The 16,995-nt window shown below is 40.3% G+C and overlaps 3 protein-coding genes and 1 long non-coding RNA gene across 7 annotated transcripts; 1 reads left to right on the forward strand and 3 right to left on the reverse strand.

Annotated features, from left to right (window-relative positions):
• The first annotated feature begins 3,028 nt into the window (after positions 1–3,028).
• On the forward strand, positions 3,029–6,515 carry LOC148393137 (alpha-internexin-like). Of its 2 annotated transcripts, none has more exons than XM_088385195.1 (5): positions 3,029–3,366; positions 3,493–3,723; positions 3,893–4,420; positions 5,366–5,490; positions 5,606–6,515. In XM_088385195.1, the coding sequence occupies exons 1-5, from the start codon at positions 3,067–3,069 to the stop codon at positions 5,790–5,792; spliced, it is 1,371 nt and encodes a 456-aa protein (XP_088241321.1). In that variant the 5' UTR covers positions 3,029–3,066; the 3' UTR covers positions 5,793–6,515. The 2 variants fall into 2 exon arrangements, with proteins under 2 accessions (XP_088241321.1, XP_088241320.1); XM_088385194.1 differs by having other exon boundaries at positions 5,610–6,515.
• On the reverse strand, positions 6,371–9,691 carry pcgf6 (polycomb group ring finger 6). Of its 2 annotated transcripts, none has more exons than XM_088385196.1 (11): positions 9,488–9,691; positions 9,225–9,303; positions 9,032–9,131; positions 8,818–8,914; positions 8,657–8,712; positions 8,476–8,535; positions 8,273–8,390; positions 7,949–7,976; positions 7,597–7,695; positions 7,193–7,279; positions 6,371–6,967 (listed from the first exon to the last, which is right to left on the reverse strand). In XM_088385196.1, coding segments are annotated over exons 1-11 (777 nt in total). In that variant the 5' UTR covers positions 9,490–9,691; the 3' UTR covers positions 6,371–6,916. The 2 variants fall into 2 exon arrangements, with proteins under 2 accessions (XP_088241322.1, XP_088241323.1); XM_088385197.1 differs by having other exon boundaries at positions 9,397–9,691.
• A 308-nt stretch (positions 9,692–9,999) lies between these two features.
• LOC148393139 (RING finger protein 122-like) lies at positions 10,000–14,369 on the reverse strand. Of its 2 annotated transcripts, XM_088385199.1 has the most exons (7): positions 14,232–14,363; positions 13,438–14,145; positions 12,872–13,028; positions 11,941–11,983; positions 11,818–11,859; positions 11,136–11,218; positions 10,000–10,542 (listed from the first exon to the last, which is right to left on the reverse strand). In XM_088385199.1, exons 2-7 carry the CDS (start codon positions 13,460–13,462, stop codon positions 10,404–10,406), a joined length of 489 nt encoding a protein of 162 aa, XP_088241325.1. In that variant the 5' UTR covers positions 13,463–14,145; positions 14,232–14,363; the 3' UTR covers positions 10,000–10,403. The 2 variants fall into 2 exon arrangements, with proteins under 2 accessions (XP_088241325.1, XP_088241324.1); XM_088385198.1 differs by having other exon boundaries at positions 13,438–14,369.
• A 690-nt stretch (positions 14,370–15,059) lies between these two features.
• Positions 15,060–16,821, reverse strand: LOC148393140 (uncharacterized). The gene is made up of 2 exons (XR_015860283.1): positions 16,286–16,821; positions 15,060–15,466 (listed from the first exon to the last, which is right to left on the reverse strand). It is a non-coding gene; the product is annotated as an uncharacterized LOC148393140 (long non-coding RNA).
• Between the last annotated feature and the right edge of the window lie 174 nt (positions 16,822–16,995).

Here is a 16,995-nt window from a genome sequence, read left to right on the forward strand (position 1 = left end):
GCAACCCAGAGCAAGACAAAAGAGCACACACACACACACGTGCACACACACACTCGCACACACAGGCCGATGAACAAGCAGCCAATGCGCACACAGACACAACCTCACCGGCAGACGAGTGTGTGCATGTCCTTCTGCAGATGAATACACACGTGCACACACACACATCGAGCACCCCCCCGCCCACCTTTGACCCCTCAAACTCACGTCCATAAACAGCAAGTCGGCCAGCCGTCCCCCTTTGGACTCTTACCCATCGTCCCCGTCTCCCCTCCTCAGCACCCTTTCCAGACACCCACTCCTTTGTCCGCAATCTGCTCCCAAAATATTTGGGGGGGGGGGAAAGAGATGAACATGTGTTGGTCCAAATTAGATATAAGCAGAGGCATACACTTCAAAATATACATGTGGTTAAAAAAAGGAAAAGAAAAAAGGGGGGGTCCATTTTTAACTTCTTGTTGGTGATTAGCGAGTGTTCTCGGGGGACAGCATTAGACATCATTTAACGTCTAATGATGGGTGCCATTGACCTGCTTTATGGAGAATATAAATTCCTGCGTTTCATTGGCTTGCCATGAAATGCCTTCAGGATATTCATTCATTCATTCTGCTTTTTCAATAAACGATACATTGTGTCAGAGAACGGACTTTGTTACAAAAGCAAAAAGAACACATTTTTATGAGTTAGTATGACAGCATAGTGAAGGTTTTTATTTTAAGATATCAAAGCAATAACTTACTTTCAAAGCAAGGTCAAACAAATCGAGGTCCTTACAGTATGGTTTTATTTTAGGTGGCTTGACAGGTGAGAATAGGACAAGATGTGACAAAAACATCTGAATTATAGTTCAAAATGTTTGCCCTGAGTCATGCTAATATTTTTTTTTACTTGAGACCTGAAATCAAAGAAATTCAACAAATTGCCCATCTAAGTTACGTTTAGAATTGTCTCAATGACTAAAGGGGGAAAAAACAACTAGGCTTACTAAATATTTACTTTGACTTGCTCCTTGCATTGATCAAGAGCCAAAACAAACCTGCAAGAAAAAATGCTTGGCCTCTGAGCCTTTTTTTCTGAGCCCAAAACTACACAAACAAACACAGCAGTGACATTTTCTCTCAACATCACATTGAAGGAGGGGGATTGTAGTTATTTTCTTTTATAAACTAGACAATTTTTTTTTGTTGCTAAATACTAATGTAACTCATTCGCCAATATTTAGGTAGTGTAGTCAAAAGCAAAATGAAAGAAAAGGGAAGGAGAAGTGCTGGCAGTGTAAATAATGAAAAGAAGGTCAGTGCCTCCAGGGACGGAACGATTGTGAACACTTAGCGCAAAATAAAGGCACCGACCGGCCACTGGAAAGAGTCCGCCCAGTGTCACACCAGTGACATCATACACTGCAATGGTGGTGGATTCGTGATGGGTGGACAGTGTTTAAAAAAAAAAAAAGATGGGTGGACAGGTGATGATGAGATGATGCAGAAGCCCATGCGTATGATCTTTATTGTTATAATCCATTGTCCTACTAGTGAAGGCAAAGTGTGTACTACTATATATATATAAACTGGATATATATATATATATATATATATATATATATATATATATATATATATATATATATATATATATATATATATATATATATATATATATATATAATATAATATAATATATATATACACTATATATATATATATATATATATATATATATATATATATATATAGTACTATGTGGCTGTGCCAAGAATAGTGAATATTTGCTTCTTGGAAAAAAGTTTGAACATATCCTAGATGTCAATTTTAGTGTTGTACAAATAGGCCAAAAGTGGCATTATAGTGGTGGTGGGGAAATGTACGTTTTGAATTTCTACAAGATGACAAGTGAGTACAAAAAGCCTACATGGACCTTAAGATGTATATAACGGATATTAAATAAATGCTCATACGTCTTTCCACATAAAGCGTGTTCAGCGAACGCTGAGCTTTTCTGGCTTTTCTACCAACGGCACGTAAACGCAGCAGGAGCCAAGCAGTATTTGCTGCGTGTGGCGGGGCAGGCACGTCGCGTGGTGACTCACAGCTGAGTCAGAGTGTCGTGTCGTGTCCCCGCCTACACGGCGGTGGTGGCCAATAACGCACAAGCGGCAGCCGCCGCCACGGCAATGAGCTGTCAAGGCGCACAGTCAGCCGCCCATCCCCCGGCTGTCTGGCTGTGTGCGGTTTCGGGGGACGCCACTGAGACTTGAGGGGTGGTTATGGAGGTTATGTAGCTCGGCCTTTGACAAACACTGCGTGTGTTCACATATGTGAAGTGTGAAGGATGATGCTGTAGTTCATCTCTTCAAGAAGGGCTAAATGACTCCAGTTACACACTTTATGAAATGATGTATACACTTACGCGTTCAGGAAGTGGCAAATAATCAATAATGGCATTTGCAGAAAACAGCTTAAATCAACTTTCTACTTATCGCAACTTTTCAACAGCGGCTATTAAACCAGAGGGTGAAAAATCTTCCGTTTCTTCCGATTATGCGTCATGATTACCCTAGGAGGGCGCTAAAGCGCTACTTTATATTTAACGGTGTTTTAGCGCCGTCTTGTGGCATTTAAGGGAATTTCAGAAAAGCAATTTGTAAAAAAAATAAAATAAATAACCTGGTCTCATCGATTAAAAGTGCTTTCCCACCATCTTGGTGTCTACTTAATTATCATAAATATTTTTGTGTGGGCACAATTAGGGATTTTCTGTACAAAATAGCAACCCTTACTCGGATCCATAGGATGTTGGCCCTGAGTAATACTAGTTCACCATGGACAGCTCCATTTTTTATCTGACCAAGATAACGTTTACAAATGTCTACACTCATCTATTTATATGTGAAATAGGTTCATTTAAACGGTGTAGGTGTTTTCAACACTAGAGAACGTGAGTCAACATTTTGTTTAACAAATTAGTATCCCCATATATAAAATGGTTCGCTCCACCTGTAGCCGCCTTGCTTAAAGCTGCAGCAAATCCCTTTAGCATCTCACTTTAGGCTCTGACTCTTGGCAAAGATGAACTACAGGGACCGCTACACTTCATCCTCCTACCGGAAGATTTTCGGGGATTCTTCCAGGTTCTCCGCCTCTTCCTCCTCATCCCGGATGAGCAGCTCCATGCCTCGGGGCTCACCGGGGCTCCGGTCCATGGCCGTGTCCCGAAACAGCACCTCTTCTATGGGCATGTACAGACGGCTGGGACAACCCCCGGCCTCCTTCTCTCTTGTGGCCACGGACTCCCTCGACCTGACCCAGACTTCAGTGGTCAACAACGAACTGAAAGTCATCAGAACCAACGAGAAAGAGCAGCTGCAGGTATGTGACGTCATTGACAAACTATGGAAACAATGTAATAATAATTACCCTGGAGAATTAAACAGTTCATAGTGAACAATGCAAAGAAGACAGCAGCTGGTTTGAGACATTTGTCTTTTTGCACAGGGTCTGAATGATCGCTTCGCCATGTTCATCGATAAAGTCAGACATCTGGAGCAGCAGAATAAAGTACTGGAGGCCGAGTTGGTCACGCTGCGGCAGAGGCAGACTGAACCATCACGGCTAGCTCATCTCTACCAGCAGGAGATGAAGGATTTGCGGTCCCAGTTGGAGGACCTGAATAGGGACAAGAACCGCATCCTGATCGAGAGGAATAACATGGAAGATGAGCTGCAGGTACAAAAGGAACCATGACTGTATCATTAAGGATTATTAATGCCATGCTGTAATATATCAGTCAAAAAAACAACTGAAAAAACTATTAATGTAAGAATTTGAAATATTTATTTGGCCTATTTATTTTATTTATTACTGGTTTGGTTCATAACATGTCAAAAAATTTCAGAAACTTAATGTCAAGTATGAGGAGGAGTTGACTGTGCGTGAAGAGGCCGAACAAACTTTACGGTCCTTCCGGAAGGATGTGGATGACGCTGCGTCCGTTCGTCTTGATCTGGAGCGCCGAGTGGAATTGCTGATGGATGAAATCTCTTTTCTGAACAAAGTCCATGACGAGGAAATCCAGGAGCTGAGCAGCCTGATGGAAGCGCAGCAAGTCTCCGTGGAATTGGAAATGGCCAAACCCGACCTCACCTCGGCTCTGAAAGAGATCCGCAACCAGTACGAGTCCATTGCCTCCAAAAACCTGCAGTCGGCAGAGGAGTGGTACAAAGGGAAGTTCGCCAGCCTCAGCGAACAGGCCACCAGGAGCAACGAGGCCATGCGAGCCAGCAGGGAGGAGATGAACGAGTTCAGGAGGCAGCTGCAGGCCAAGACTTTGGAGATTGAAACACTGAGGGGAGCCAATGAGTCTCTGGAGAGACAAACCTCAGAGATGGAGGATGCTCACAATTCTGAAGTCACAGCATTGCAGGTATGCAATAGCGCCAATACATTGATTAAACATATTTTCCAAAGCACACTTAAAATATTCTTTGGTATCTGTTGACACAGTCCCTTCAGTGATTTAAGCATATTAGACACCAAAAAGAAGCAATGGGCCATTACCAGAAAGTCACTTGAACCTGAACATGCAACAGATCAGCAGTGAAGGTTACGAGCGTCTCCGACAAATAGGATTCGGAAGTTCAATCATCAATTGTGTCACAGCATGAGTTCCATAAGCTAAGAGCATTCTTCAAGGTGGCCTAGACTTGTCAATGTCACCGGCAAGTTGAGCAGAAACTATCAGAGACAATAACCTAGGATGCATGTTTACCTAATTTTCATAATTAATGTTTGGTCCCCATGGTCCAAATTGTTCTTGTTGTCTTCCAATAAATTCCAAATACACAATGCATTCACATTTGTTAGATTAACAATGGATTCTATCTAAAGTTTGGTAATGGGCTATAATGAGGATGCTCAATTTGGCACTTCACTTTGTTATTCATTTTACCGATGAAAATTATTGGCCACTTAGACATCTATTTCATGAGTTTGCCTTATGATTTAGAAATTGACTAGCGATTAACAGTGACTTTACACCAACTGGTTCCATCCAGCTGCATTAACCTTCCAGAGCAACTACAAGACTACAAATTAGTTTGTCATGTTGCTCTGGAAGGTTAATGCAGCTGGACGGGCTTTAGTGCGGAAGTCATTTGGGCTTAGATAGAGAAAGTTCTTAGTGAACTGATCCTGTGTATTTAGATTAACCCAGACTGCTGCTAAATCGGATACAGGAAGGGCCATCTGTTTTCACTGGCTATTTTGAGAAGCTAAGTAAGCCTCAAAAGGTTATGCTCGTCTTTTAAAAGACAAAAGTAAGCTTTCAACTGTGTGACCTTTCACATCATGTTTGACCTCTTCAAAACAGGACACTATTGGACAATTGGATACAGAGCTGAGGAACCTCAAGGGGGAGATGGCCCAGCACCTGAGAGAATATCAGGACTTGCTTAATGTCAAAATGGCCTTGGACATCGAGATAGCTGCATACAGGTGGGTAGACATGAAACGGTATGAAAATAGACTGTCACGATTGTAAACTATGTCAATCTAAAGAGTATTAATTTCATACAGATACTTTAATATATGTGTCCTTTCATCCTACAAGGAAGCTGCTGGAAGGAGAAGAGACTCACTTTAACTCAGGGATGTCGTTCGGAGGAGCCAGTTACAGCTACCAGCCCCGAAGCCCAGCCGGCTCCTCCAGAAGCGGTCAGCGAGACAAAGACGGAGCCAAGAAGGAAAGCCTCAAGGAGGAGGAAAAAGACGAAGCAGACATCAACTCCAACAACTGAAGTCGTGGGCGCAGACAAGGAGTGAGATAAATAGCACATCCCGCATTTCCTAAGTTCTAGTCAAATACTATGCACAATTTTAAAAGCCCAGAAATGATTTCTTTATTTCCATTGTGCATAAGTCTGAAACATGTTGAACATTTTTGGACTCTAAATCTATCTCAAATGGAAGCTTGTATCAAAATGTAAACAAAAGGATGTTAACATAGTACAATTGATGTGCTAGAATTGTAGACATTTCTGTCAAAGTGTAGTGGCTAATTCAAATATTAATACACCAAGATATGCTTATTTGCACATCACTTAAATGTTCAGACTAGTGCTTTTTTGCTGAATGTGAACTTAGTAGACTGTGTGTGTTTGTGTCTATCGTTGTACCTTGATGTTAATAAATATTTGCTAGAAGTGGTTGTGAGAACGACGGGTACTAAAAATGCTCTACATATCGAAACGACTGCATTTCATCTGGCTTTAGAACTCGCTGTCAACCCAATGTGTGATTCATTTGAACTGACTGATTGAAAGAATAAAACGATTGACTAAATGCAGTCAGTTCCCCCATGCAGTGCACAAGTTCATCAGTTGAAAAGTACCGTTAATGGTTTTATTCAAAGCAATTGTCGTAAGACAGTAAACATTTTGTTAAACCTGATGAAAGACTTCTACCACAGAGGTCAATTTCAACTTGATCATGGTCTTTGTCCTCAAAGATGTACCCCCCCCCCCAAGAAAAAAGAATCATTCAGAGTTAGATTTGAGGGGGGCGCAACTACAAAGATTTTAATTCTAAGGCCAATGTAAATCTACGTATAGTATGCTTACAAAACTTTGGCAGTTGTTCTCCTTGAGTGACATTTTCATGATAACGTCCGCTACAGAGATCAGTAGAGAAAATGTTGCATCATCTTGCCAAAGTAAACAAAAATATAAACTAGCTGAAGCCATCATTAGGCAAAGTATACAAAAATATAAACTAGCTGAATCTACCATAAGACACAATAGGCATGGCCTGAAAAATAGTCTTTAAAAAATCCCATCATATTGCTGATGCTAGTAACTTGCTCCAGTCATTTTGAAGTTTACAAAAGGTGTGCAACACTCGGAAGCCAAGCTACTCTAGCCTTTCAAGCCAGACAGGACAGGACCAAGCCAAAGTGCAGCACCAGAAAACCATCCTGAAGACACACAAAAAAAGAATTGATCTTTAAAAGCTGATGACAGCAATTTAACAAATGGCTGTTGCCAAGTGGAGATTTTGAATGATAAAGCAGCACCCTCAGAAATGGAGAATAAGGTAACGTTAGCATGTGTTTATTTTGGTATTCTTGGCAGTGCAACAAGCAGTGAAAAATCAAAATGGCAAGTAAAACTGTGCTAATGTGTCACACGAATGAATTTACCTGCACAGCCTCAGCTCCCACAAAATTCTGTACATCTTTTAGGGACTGATAGTGATCCAGGAGTTGATCTCCACAAACCACATCTACCTACACAGACACAGAAACAAATACATATGCTTCCATACTTAGAAAACAATTAGTAATCAAAATTATACAGTCGGACTGGTTGTGAATCGCACAATGCTCAATGGGGGTGGGGTGAAAATCATAAGGCTATGACTTTCATTGTTATCTTCCAAGGTTTCAGCTCACTGTCCAACCCTTCTGCCATCATTGTATAAACAAGTGGTCGGTGTCCATGTGACAGTAAAGTGGATTCTGCGCTGACCTCTTCTGAAGCAACAACCAGGATCAAGGTGACTCTGCAGACCCATTAATCTCATTAGCCAGCTTGGCGGACTCACCTGGCAAGTTGGGCCGAGTTCCATCTTCTTCCTGATGAACAGCTCCACGTGGCGAATGGTGGCGTCACCTGACACACGCACATACGGCCTCTCTAGTGGCTGGACAGCGAAGTACAACAGACTGCAAATCAACATGTTTCATGGCGGTTCCATTTCTATGGCTATGACATATCCCAAATTGTAAGAGAGTCAGAACACGCCATTCTACCCATCTGCGCAAAAAGTAATACAACAAATCAGTATGGTTCTTTTGGAGGAAACTGATAATACATAACCTTGAATTTCTGTGTGAATTGCATTTTAACACCGACTGGAATTCTCAGAAAAAGCTCTAAAGCTATAAAACAATTACCTTGTAGCTGTTTATCCCCTCTTCAGCCCTGAAAGAAAAATGACTGAGTCAATATATGTTTTGTTCATCGGAGCAGCAAACATGAGAAACAGGATCATCTGTTGACATTTTAGTGCAACTTTGCCTATGGCTACAAACTACAGTGGAACCTCCAATCAAGCATACTATTTCCTCCATGGCTTCAAAAATTGTTATCATTTCAAATATGCTTTTCTATCCACAATTGAAAGTAAGGTTGTTACTTTTAGGCTCAAATATGAGTCCAATCTCACTTTATGAGTGACTATAGCTACAATGCTTTGGAAGCAAGTCAAGGCGACTCACCCAACAAAATCCAGCAAGAGCGACACGTCCAGCTCAGGCGGAATGTTGATCACGCACTGAGGCACTGGGTCCTTCTTTTGTCGTTTTGATGCCAGCGGAGCTGGTGTGGAGTACGCCACTGCCACACAGAAAATAAAGACCAGACATAAGATTATGACCGTTCTCTCACCTTTCAGTCATTTCCATTTATGGATATACTTTACCTGATTTGGGTATCGCCAGCCCTCGTTTTTTGTAAAAGTTACACATCTGCTCTCTTTCGACTGCAATATAAAAACATTCCTAGCTTAGGACAGAAATTTAAACCTATATAATAAGGATGCAGCAAAAATGCAGTCACCAAAAATTTGAATCTGAAAATGGCCCCATATATAAAATGCTTACACTCCTCAAGGAAAGGAATCATCTTGTACACAATATCCTGCAGTTGTCTGTCAGGCCTGCCAGAAGACAAATTTTATACAAAAATATGACTTATTCAACAGTGATATGCTGAACAAATCTATCAATATTCAATACACACTGAGGGAAAATATGATAAATACCTAATATTGTAAAGAGGTTGTGTTTCGTGCACTATAATGGTGCATGATGGACACCTGTTGCTGTTGAAAAAATGCTTCACGATGCAACTTTTGCAAACTAAGGATAAACAAAAAAGACTTAATGAATGAATGAGTACCATAACAATACATACACAACATGATCATAACAAAGACAACAAAGTCATTTTGAATGCAGACTTTTGGATCTACTTACATGTGTGTAAGCACTCTGTGATGGTGGTGGCATCAATGAGGAAGCCGCAGCACAGCCCACATCGGATGTAAGGGTAGAACTGATTGAGGGGGACCTGGGACTGCAGATATAAAAAAAACAAAAAAAAGTACAGTATTAACCCTAGTACATTAGCTTTTAACTTACCAACTTTTACTGCATAACAAATAGTTACCTCGTCTTCGGAATCGCTTCCATATGTGGTAATACCACAGGGAGGCGTTGACATTCCCAAAATCGGAGAACCACGCTTCCTAAGAAATAAAAATGCCAAGTTTGCAATTTTTTAAAAGTTAGTAGGACAAACGAGTCGCTAAGTAAGACGTAAGCTTTAAACTATTGTTTACTTTGCCGGTCAACTTGCACAGTGCGCTGACGTAGCCGGGCTAGCTTTAGCTTGATATGAGAGATTCAAGTCGGGCAAACGTGGTCAATTACATGTGTACGTTGGCTGTTGTTGGTAAATCATCTCAAAAGCATGCAAATCGTGTATCCCGGTCGCTTATCGTGCTTTGTTAGTGAGATAACAAGGAGTCACGGGAAAAAAAGGCGAGTAGTAAGTCTTCACGTGGACTTTCTTGACTTGTGTTCGCGGTCTTCTGCGCGAAGTAGTTTAATAGAGCTTGCTTCCGGTGTGCACTTTCACAATAAAGTGAGATGTCTGTCTTTACCGTCGTTTTTTTTTTTTTTTTTTTTTTGATGAATGGCTATAGCAGCTGTTTGCAAATAAGCAAGCCAAATTTCTGTAACTGAATGACTCGGTGCAGCTCTGCTTACCTTTTGTGCTATATGATATGATAGTGTTTGCTCTCTGGATTCTCAGAAACCACCAATGGTTGAATTGACCATAAATGCACCACACATTCTAATGGCAGTGGAAAACTATGTCACCTATGAGTGCATGTTATTCTATATTCATTCATTCAGCCTCTGAGTTGCTTATCTTCACGAAGGTCGAGGGCGTGCTGGAGCCGATCCCAGCCGTCTTCGGGCAGTATTTTATTTATTTTTTTTATTGGACTTTTATGCCTCACAAATTCAAGATACAAATATTTGCACAAATGTGTGATGTGCCCACGTGACTTCATTGCGACTGACATTAGGAAAAACACATCAGACTACCGCAGTCTTCATAGTATGTACCATAACATTTAGAAAAACGCCAGTGCTTCTCTGAAAGTTTGACGGAAATGTCTGCTCTACAATATTTTTGCTCCATAATTATAAACAGTTATTAAACATTGCACACTCACATTTGAATAAGTCCTTCCGCCTTAAGATTTGTCATATAAAAATGTTCTTGTAGTACAATCTGTTTCAATGTTGTAGAAACAGCCTTGGCCGGTTTTGCGCATCATATCTGCGGTCCCTCGAGGACCTCCAGGAGACCCTGTGGCTGCTCGGCAGCTTGTGAAGGCCCAGGCTGGAGGCGGCATATTGGCTTGTTGCACATGGGGCAGACACTACGGATCTCTAACCATTTCAATAGACACCTGAGAAAAAACAGATGACAATTCATTTAAAGGATATTGGTATAGAATGAACAATTTTACAAATTGTATTAATTTAAAATTTTTGAAACCTACACATTTATTTTATTTTCCAAATATTTGCATTTTGAATTTTTAGGATTTATTTTTTTCCGTATTCAAGGTAACTCAGCTGAATGGTGCAGTGGTGGCCCAGTGCCCTTGATTGACGAGCTGCCATCAGTTTTACTACCCCTGATATGAGCAATGACAAAACCCTAAAATCTATGACAATTCCAAATGTTAAGCTAAAAACAAAATCACATTCTCAATGCCATTCTGCATGAGTAATGTGCTTGTTCAAACATGCAAAAATGTCACACCTGAATGTGCCAATATTTGCCTCCAGCACAACCTGACAAAATGGCCAAGCTTTTGTCTGCTGGAGAACTTGTATGCAAAAATCCACCATACTGTGAAATTCAGTCATTTCCATGAACAATTTTTTTTTTTTTTTTGCGTGTCGTTGGAAAATCGTGTTTTCAGGACCCCTTTGAAGATAGATTTGTATGTATCCTTGGTGTCCAATACCAATGCTTAGCAATTACAGAACTTACTTCTTATGAAAAGAATGTGAACATGGACACACTCCAAGCTCATCCCGGCTGCGAAACTCTTCTAAACACACTGCACATGTTTGCTGCAAGGGGAAAAAGAATAACAACAATCAAAGAACAGGAATTTATTGCAATATTTGTACACATCTGCCTGCTTAGCTCAATATGAGCAACATGGGATAATTAGGAATTGCATGCAAAATTGTTTTTATCCAGCAAATGCGAACATAACTAGCATGTAGCATAAAGTATGACGAATAAATAGTATAAAAATGACCTGAGCAACATTGCACATTATGTTGTGCTGAAAATATGTATCTTTTCTTTTCCCACAACTGCCTTGAGTATAAATTTCTTTGACATACAAACTGGCAAAGTACAGAAACCGCAAAGATTAAGCATTGCCCGCTGCCAGTGTAGCGATGCCACAGAATGACAACACAAAGGCTCTGAACAACAATCCTGCTTCTCTCCAGTTCTACTTTTAGTCATTTCTATAATAATAACTTCTCTTGGAAAAATTGGAAGCCTGACAAGCATCACTGAATGGATCACCTTTGACTGTACTATGAAGGTAGGCAGACCGAGGGGGCACGTTTTTCAAGACCACGCTGCCAAGTTTTGCTGTAAATCTGACCGAGTGGATTTAAGCTGGCACCCTTTCACCTCATACTGAACTTACCCCAAGAAGGCTCAGTTTCTTCCCTGCTCCTTTTAGAACAACCTGCAAGCAATGTCAAAAGGAATACTTTTAGACTTGAATAATATTGCAGTCTGGTTTAGTGCGACAGTTTGAATGAGTTACCTCATTATAGCCATAGTGTTCTCTCGCACTATGTCGCTTGAGTCTGTGAAAAACAATTATATTTTTAACGCATTTATGCAGCAATCCATAGTTCTGAAAATGACATTAAATGAACACTGTGGATGCATATTGGTTCATTATCCCAGCACGTCTAGTCATGCCTCGTGGATCAGCAGCGATAGTCCTTCAACAAGTCTTGGAATTCCTACAATGGGCAATTCATGTCAGAGCTTGTCTATCCAAGCTCACCGCGTGTAGCACCTTTCAGAATTGCCCACCCCCTCTAAAGATTGGTCAGAACACATGTTAGAACTGAATGTTTGGTGTTAGATATTTTGGAGGTTGGCACGGAAAGAACCTTTTCATCTTCTGGAACTGATGGCCCGGGTGGAAAAGATTATATAATGAAATGGGTTTTTCAAAATATTTGCTTGGGAGAAACCTGTTCGTTAAGGCCCAAACTTTGGTTAATCACACAGATTAAATCAGACTCCAATTCCTTCAGGATTTATTCATTTTGTCAATTGTTAAACAACAGCTTCTTGTTGTAAATTGTCTGTGAAAGGCTCCAACCGCATGACCTTGAACAAAATAAACTGTGTTGATGCTGGATTGTAAATCAGTTCTATCTAATAGCAATGTGACGTATTTATGAGATGAACAATCCAAGAAGTCTATTGAGTTAGATTTTTATGCTCATTAAAAATTAAATTTGCTGTCTGGTTTTTTTTTTATTCCTCCACAGCTTATAAATTTTCACTGATTAGAACGATAGAGAAAAATGTACCATTAATTTTTTAATGTGCACTCAAAATGAGGTAAAAACAGCTGCCAGACCTAACAGGACAAAAAACTGTGTTCCCAGATGTAATGCAGTTTGTATTTCAGTATGACAATTGCAGGTTCTTTGTGAATGGTGGCTATCACATACCTGACCAGGTAGCAGCAGAAAATGAGACTGAGCATTAGGATAAAAAGCCCGATGCCCAGAATGATGATGTAGACATTGAGCGGCAGATGGAAGACCTCTTCAGACGTCATCTTACAGGAGGGGTCAGAGTTCTGCAATGCAAGGTCACACCGACACCCTGAAAAGATGGGGGAAAGTATAACAAGTAGTTCAATACAAATATTAAAGACAAAAAAAGTTTCAAAGATCAAATAACTACATATTTATTTATTGTTTTGTTTGTGGAATATGAATCAAACAGGAAAAATCATCATCTCAAGGGGCGGCCATTTTGCCATTTGCTGTCCACTCAAAATAACATCACCGTTGCCAGATCTCAGGTCACGAGCAATCACGGATCAGCTTCAGAAAATTGGTGAACTCATTTTCCACAAATGCAATATTTATCTGAATTTTTGATATATTATAAGGATTTTTTTTCAGATGAGATTGCTTTAAAGTATGCATATGTATAACAACATAATACTGCATTGGTAATCAAAACAAATAGCACTGAGCAAAATTTAAAACTAAAAATTAACACTCACCGTTACACCACTGAAAAGGTTGCATCAAATTTGATAGATTGTACAGATGTCAAAAGTCTGAAAATTCTCTGGAGAGGTTGACCACTGTAAAGCCCAAAGGATGGCCTTCACAACTCGATTCCTTCCACTTCTTAGGGTCGCAGTCATTTAACCCAAAATTTGGGATATATGATGTGTTGAATTTTTGTAGTCTGGAGGCAACCAGTTTCTCAAGTGGCCATCATGGGAGTAACAAGCTGCTCGTTTGTACTCCAATTACTTTGTCGAGGATGATTCACCCAAAAATGTGGGAGCAACATCCTCCTGATTTCCCATGGGATGCAAATAGAATTGTTAAACGTCTTTGTCCTGCGTCACATTACCAAAGTCTTGAAGGGTGGAGGCATGTGGAAAAACGATGTTAATATAGATCTATTACAAAAAAAAAATCTCTTTCCATATGTCTTTGGTTCGCAGTACCTGCGTTGTGCTTCGTCTCCCACTCAAAACATTGTCACGAGGTTTTCTCACTCTCGTTTTCCTGTCTTCTCTCCTGTTTTAGTTATCTACGTGGCTTTCTTCCTTCCTCTCCGGGTGTGACAACCTGCCGTGGCCAATTATGGAGATACAAAGGGAAAAGGACATGGATGGCAGCAACACAGTCAGCCAAGCAAGCAACCTCGGTGATCTTGAGGAAAGCAGCTCTTCATCTCTTCACCTGCATTCCTGCTGTGAAGGCACAATACAAATGGTGGTTGGATGACATAACGAAATTCTGCAAAGTCAGGCTCCCGTTCTTCGTTTTTCTGTCGTACTTGTGTTGATTCTCGCCGTCCTCGTTTCTCTTTTCTACTTCACGTCTATGGGGCGCTCAGTTTGTAAACAGATCCAGGCTCATGTGATTCGCTCACTGCATCACAGCTCTGCTTTCAGTGCCCCCTCCTTTCCCTCTCCCCCCGCCCGCCTGCCTGCCTGCCACCCCTTTTGGGCTTTTCTTTCCACCTCCCCCACTTCCTTCTCCATTTTTTTAGTGGGGGTGTACTTTAAAAATATGTCAATTTAAACAAAAGAATAAAACAGTATAAAGCTAAAAAAAATGAATAAAATGAAGAAAATGTGTTCTTGATAAATGTTCCAATGTAAACATATACGACATATGGTCATAGAATCTCATAACGAAACAAATTGAAGAAATAAAATGTAAGAAAAAATCAGGTGTTAATGCAAAATATTGTGTTGTTGATGTTGAGCATTTTTGCCTTTTCACAGTCCATAATTTTTAGTCTGGGTTTGGATCTTATTGCAAGGTTGTGGTGGAAAGTTGCATAATAAAGAATGCAGCAAGCACATGTCAAATTTCAGGAAAATGAGAACTGTTGGTATCCCAGAAGTCTTGAGCCAAACTAAATATCTTGCATTTATTTTTGGAGTAAGACGATTTAGTTTAGTTAGTTTATGGAAATATGTGCCCTTGCTCTTGTCTCCAAAAATGGTACACACGCAGGTATTCTCCAAATGTGATACAGTAACTGCTACTCATCACAAAAAGTGTTTAAAAGTTTTTAAAAGAAACATTTTTGTTTGTAACATTTACAAGACTCACAAGAATCAGGATCATATTATTCATAAAAATTAATACTGGACAAGGGGGAGGATTCATTTATTGTACTTCTGCCTACCCCTTACAGGCATGTTGAAAGGGACATATTAGTAAGGATGTCTAATCATTTGTGTGTGTACCTATACTGTATTATTGTTGATTCTCTGCAGAAAGAAAACCCATGCAAGCACACGGGGAGAACATACAAACTCAACATAGCATAAAGCAACAGCCATGATGATTTGTCTGGCATTTCAAGACAGTTGCACTTTTTGTCCAGCAGAGGGCAGTCGAGTTTCACGTTTGAAAGCCGTAACGTCAGGCACTGAAGGAGCAGAAGATGGCGCTGCTTTTTGTTGATATTTTCAAGTTGTCTGGAAGCATGGACTAGAGTAGCGTGATCGGTCACGACCACAGTCCAATTTCCTGTTCTTCAGTTACAGGTAAAGTCTAAAGCGAAAGAATAAGGGTAAATTAACTTGCATTTAATATTTTTAAATAACTTTTTAAACGATTTTGCAGTCATTTATTTAGATATGTGTATATATTTACATATACATATCAGCTTGGATAACAGCACAATATTGTTTCACAATATGGTTAACCGACTTCCACATGGTGGTCAAAACAAAGTGTGGCGTAATAACATGTTAATGTCGTGTCACGCTTCAACCAGACTAAACAAGCTATAACCAGCCTTCATCTGACCACTCCCCCAACTTCGCACATGTATAACGATACATTCCTGTCCGTTTGCTTTGAGTTGAGCTCAATTTGTAAACTGAAACACAATCGGAAGCAAGTTGGACTTGTCGATTTTTTCTTTCTTAAATCCAAATAGCCTACTTTCAGGAAACTTTATTTTTTTTACTTTTATTCTTTGGAGAAATCACAGCCACAACAATAAGTGGCTATTATTCACCCAATGACACAAAATGAAACGAAACACATACACACACAAAAGGGAAACGATCATTTGCATTAATTACACAGTACTAGATTTTATTGGCATAAACTTTGGCTATATATGGCCCCTGAAAGACAATGACTGACATCCCTGCACCACGGTGACTGTAATCCTGATTTCTGCATTACAGTATTGTATGCTTTAAAATGCACCTGCTATACTTGACGATGCACTTGTTTGCATGTCTAATGATAATTTACCACGTTGCCACCAAATGAATGGCATGGATATTGGACTGCATTTGAGCAAATTCTGCATGAAAATATTGCCAGAGCAGAAACGTTAACTTCAAAAGAACCTACATAAGAGCATGGTCGATTAATTGTGGCTCACGTAGACCTAAAAACGTTGTTGCTGGGTGAAGTCCGTGACGCCCTTCGAAAAATCCTCAGTGAATGACTTTGTACTAGGTTGTGTACTGTGCTCCGCTCAACACCAAATCCAGTATTTTTCCATCAAGTAGCGCGCTGGACCACGTGACTACAGAGGGTGGGTGAGAGGGGGGCGGGGGGGTGCTGTCATGTTTGCATCCTCGTTGACAGCAATGCCCCGAGTATGGCTCGGGACGGGCTAATCCTGCAATGTTCCACTTCATGATCTATTTATGATGCTACCGACGTACTTAGTATCTTAAGTCCACCTGTCATTTTTCTACCGTTGCCCATTCTGGAAGTCAAATTCTCCTCCAGGTCGTTTTTTGTAACCTCGTGCGTTCGTGATCGTGTAACCACTCCCACTCGTGGCTGGTGGAAAATTACCAGCTTACAAGCAACAGGCATATTCATGAATGGTACTTGCAGTGCGGATCATCATACAGACCAGCAAGTGTCCCTGTCGGAGGGACATGCTGATCTTTTTTTACATTTGAAAATATCTAAAATTGCTAGTTTTAGTGGATTGATTAAACAGCATCTTTATTCTTGCTGCTTGGCACGTATGAGATGATCATGAGCTACGTAAATGACAGTGTTTTGAATTTTATGCCTCGATTACAGCAATGAAATATGTCTTT

Source organism: Syngnathus floridae, chromosome 9, assembly GCF_059516105.1.
Source record: "Syngnathus floridae isolate MCC-2025c chromosome 9, RoL_Sflo_1.0, whole genome shotgun sequence".
NCBI classification, from domain to species: Eukaryota; Metazoa; Chordata; class Actinopteri; order Syngnathiformes; family Syngnathidae; genus Syngnathus; species Syngnathus floridae.